Consider the following 3,619-nt stretch of genomic DNA (forward strand, 5'->3'; position numbering starts at 1 on the left):
GCTGCACTCGGGCGGGTTGCACAGCATCCGCGACCCCGTGATGTAGCCCAGCCTGATCACCTCCTTCTGCTGCTGCTGCTGCTGCTGCTTCGGCTGTGGCTGTGGCTGCTGTGGAAGCGGAGGAAGAGGAGGCTGCTGCTGTAGCTTTAGCTGTGGCTGCTGAAATGGCTGTGGCGGGGGTTGAAGAGTCGTGGCGGTGGTGTTGGTGGTGGAGGTGATGGTGGTGGAAGAAGGGGAAGGGACATCAGGGGCAGCAGGGGCAGCAGCAGCAGCAGCAGCGCGGGGGTGGTGGAGAGTGAGGGCGGGGCGGGGGTGGAGGTCGGTGGCGTTGGTGGCCAGGACCGGGTCAAGGCGCCCGCAGCAGAGCAGGCCCAGTGCCACCCGAAGAAGAAGAAGGGGGAGAGGGAGAGGAAGAAGAGGGGGAAGCAGCCTCACCCGGAAGAGGACGTTTGCAGAGGACCTCCGGCAGCTACTCATCATGGTGATGACGTTCGTGTGTGTGTGTGTGTGTATGTATGTGTATGTGTGTGTGTGAGTTTGTCTTAAAGGGTGATGGAGGGTAGTGGTAGGTAGTTCTTTGATAACCACTCAGCTGGATGATGCGCTGTGTTTGCGTCTATGTGTATGTGTGTGTGTGTCTGTGTGTGTGTGTGTGTGTGTGTGGAAGAGGACTTTGGTGATAGTGCGGGCTATTGAAGCGACACACCAGATAGGCTTCCTCCTACGTCCACTGAAAAGCCTTCGCAGTCTCTGGAAGATGCCATAGGAAACAGCCTTGTGGTGGTGGTGATCTTTGCACTGCCTGCAACATCACCAAAATTTGCAAAGGGCTTTGAAGAAGAAGATGATTTCTTTTTAATCATCATCATCATCATTACTTTTCTCATTTATAGTAGTAGTAGTGGTGGTAGTAGTAGTAGTATATCAATGTACTCGTGGTAAATCTTGTTCGGAAACAAACGGACGTCCTTTCACACCCAACATAACTCCGAAAGAAAGGGATTGAAAGAAAAATGCACACGTGGACAGGAGGGTAGAGAAACTAAGAACGAAAAGAAAAAAGAAAAAAAAAAGATGCGTATGGACTGGCCATATGACTGCTATAGTACGTATCGCATACGTACATAGTGACGTCACTGACGACGTCATTAGGAGAAGGGAAATAACCCTGGAAGGCTGAAAAATTCACACACTTTATTTAGAGTGGTATATCCCCAGACCATTTTCTCAATTTTAGGCTGACTGTTTTTTGGATATTGTTCTATGACTTGAAGCACTAACTTTCTACTGTTTTGTTGTTGTTTTTTTCCACCCCGCCGGCACTGAAGGGGTTTGGGGTTAAAATAATTAAGGCCAGACTTGAAAGAGCAGAGTACAAAGAAGAAAGATCGGCGGCCAACTGTGGAGTGTTTTGAACCTGGGATCACAGAAACAGAGAGGATCTGAAGCTGATCTGTCGAGAGTGAGAATGGGTCGGGAGGGCCGGGGAGGTAGGGGGGTGGGGGGGGGGGGTTAGGATGGGGCAAATTTGTCTGTGCATTTGTGACAGAATGTGCAAAAATCTTGGGTAATGTTCAACTTTAGAATACTAAACTCAGGGGGGCTGTTTAGACGAAAAACAAAGGGTGTCTTAGGCTCACCTCGATGCGCTAAGTTGAATGGAACCCTCAGCTAAGCTGTACGACCACTACTTGCCCATGAAACTGCGACAATTTTATACACAGTAAGCTCAGCCGATCACAGCCAGAGCAACCACCTGCAAGCCATTTTGACTGCTGATCACGCGGGTGGTCGCGTCATCAATCTCTGTGTGGGTAGTCTTCAGCTTACTGTGTATAAAATTGTCGCAGTTTCATGGGAAAGTAGTGGTCGTACAGCTTAGCTGAGGGTTCCATTCAACTTAGCGCATCGAGGTGAGCCTAAGACACCCTTTGTTTTTCGTCTAAACAGCCCCCCTGAGTTTAGTATTCTAAAGTTGAACATTACCAAATCTTGTATGGTTTATTCTGTGTGGTGACAATGGAGAGAGGGGCACTTCAAAAAAAAAAAAAAAAAAAAAAAAAAAAAAAAAGATGACTGGTGTACGTTTTCAGCTCCTTTCCTACTCGAGGACGAGGCTGGGCGGAAGAGTTCTGAGTTGTGATTTGCCTGTGTGCAAGCTTCTGTCGTCATACACGTGGATGAGCGGTCAGTTGCGTAATATTCCGTCTTAACTCACTCAGTACGGCCAGTCCTCTCTTCTCCTTTACACAGACACCTCGGATGTCCAGTGGGTGTCTCAATGACCCAACCTTTAGCTTCCGTCGTCAGAATTGTGGTATTCTTTGTCAACATTCACCTCTTCAGTATAAGAGCCTTCCGCTTGCAATATTTTGATGATGGTAATTGGGGTCAAACGCTTTTAACGTCGTCCCTTTCGCCGTTCGTATGGAGAGAGTTAAGAGATCTACTGGGTCGAATCCCCAACAGTGATCAATTGTTGTAGAGGTTTGTTTCTCTTTTTTTGTTGTTGTTGTTGTTTGTTTCTTTTAATCAGAAGATGTAGTGAAGCGTATAACTGCGGATCACTCCGCACTCTTTGACGCCATTCTTGAAACTAAAAACTTCAGTGTAGATTTTTTTTTTCTTCTGATTTTCTGGGTCAAGGTGTGTACGAGTCTGCCTGTGCCTAAACTCCTGTATTTGTACTGTTCAAAAAACGTGCACTGTAGATCTGTCTACACACACACACACACACACACACACACACACACACACACACCTGCATGGCTGGCAAAAAATTAATGGTGAGTGTGGAAAAAATATGGACGTAACAGCCAATCACAACAACAATAACAACAACAACAACAACAAAAAAGAGATTATTTACATAACAACCCACAGAAAGAAGAAAATGCAAAAAGAGAATGTCAAAGTGATTTTGCTTTCAACTTTCCCACGTGAGGTTGCACGAGCGGGAACGTGTTTTTCACTTAGTGACGAGCTGACATGGGCTAGACGCCATTTCCTCTCTCTTTTTTTTTTTTTTTTTTAAAGGCAAGGCCTGCCCTCAGTTAACGAAGAGTTTCAGCAAATTCCTTGCCTATGAATCGATCCAACGCGCGGGGGGGGAGGGGGGGGGGGGGGAGAAAGAATATAAAAAAAAGACGGCGTACCGAAAAGTAATCCCCAGCACTGAATTATTTTCAGCTGAGTGTCGCACCAATCAATACTGTGCCATTCACGTGACCGATCACCTGACCGGAAATAGCGTTGTTCCGAAAGGTACCGGCCACATGTATCGAAGGGAGGGAGAGAGAGAGTGAGTGAGTGTGTGTGTGTGTGTGTGTGTGTGTGTGTGTGAGGGTGGGGAGGAAAAAAGCACACTAGTATATAGAATCCAGTGAATGAAAGTCCCGAAGAGTGTGTGTGTGTGTGTGTGTGTGTGTGTGTGTGTGTGTGTGTGTTAGTACATGTTGCTTTTGTGCGTATATGTGAGGGTGCCTGTCTGCGTGTCGAGACCTTCAGTGTGTTCATGTGTGTGCGTGCGTGTGCGCGCGTGCGTGCGTGCGTGTGTGTATGCGTGCGTGCATGTGTGTATGTATGTGTATGTGTGGGTGCGTGCGTGCGTGAGAGAGAG

At 47.5% G+C, this 3,619-nt stretch overlaps 1 protein-coding gene across 1 annotated transcript in view; it reads right to left on the minus strand.

Moving 5' to 3' along the window:
- LOC143291285 (speract receptor-like) overlaps window positions 1-139 on the minus strand; it is a 350,171-nt gene extending 350,032 nt beyond the window's left edge. Inside the window, exon 1 of the mRNA XM_076601169.1 lies at window positions 1-139. This exon is cut by the window's left edge and continues 258 nt beyond it. Within this exon, the coding sequence (XP_076457284.1) occupies window positions 1-27 (27 nt within the window). The 5' untranslated portion in view covers window positions 28-139.
- Between the last annotated feature and the right edge of the window lie 3,480 nt (window positions 140-3,619).

This window comes from Babylonia areolata, chromosome 1, assembly GCF_041734735.1.
Source record: "Babylonia areolata isolate BAREFJ2019XMU chromosome 1, ASM4173473v1, whole genome shotgun sequence".
Classification (NCBI taxonomy): Eukaryota; Metazoa; Mollusca; class Gastropoda; order Neogastropoda; family Buccinidae; genus Babylonia; species Babylonia areolata.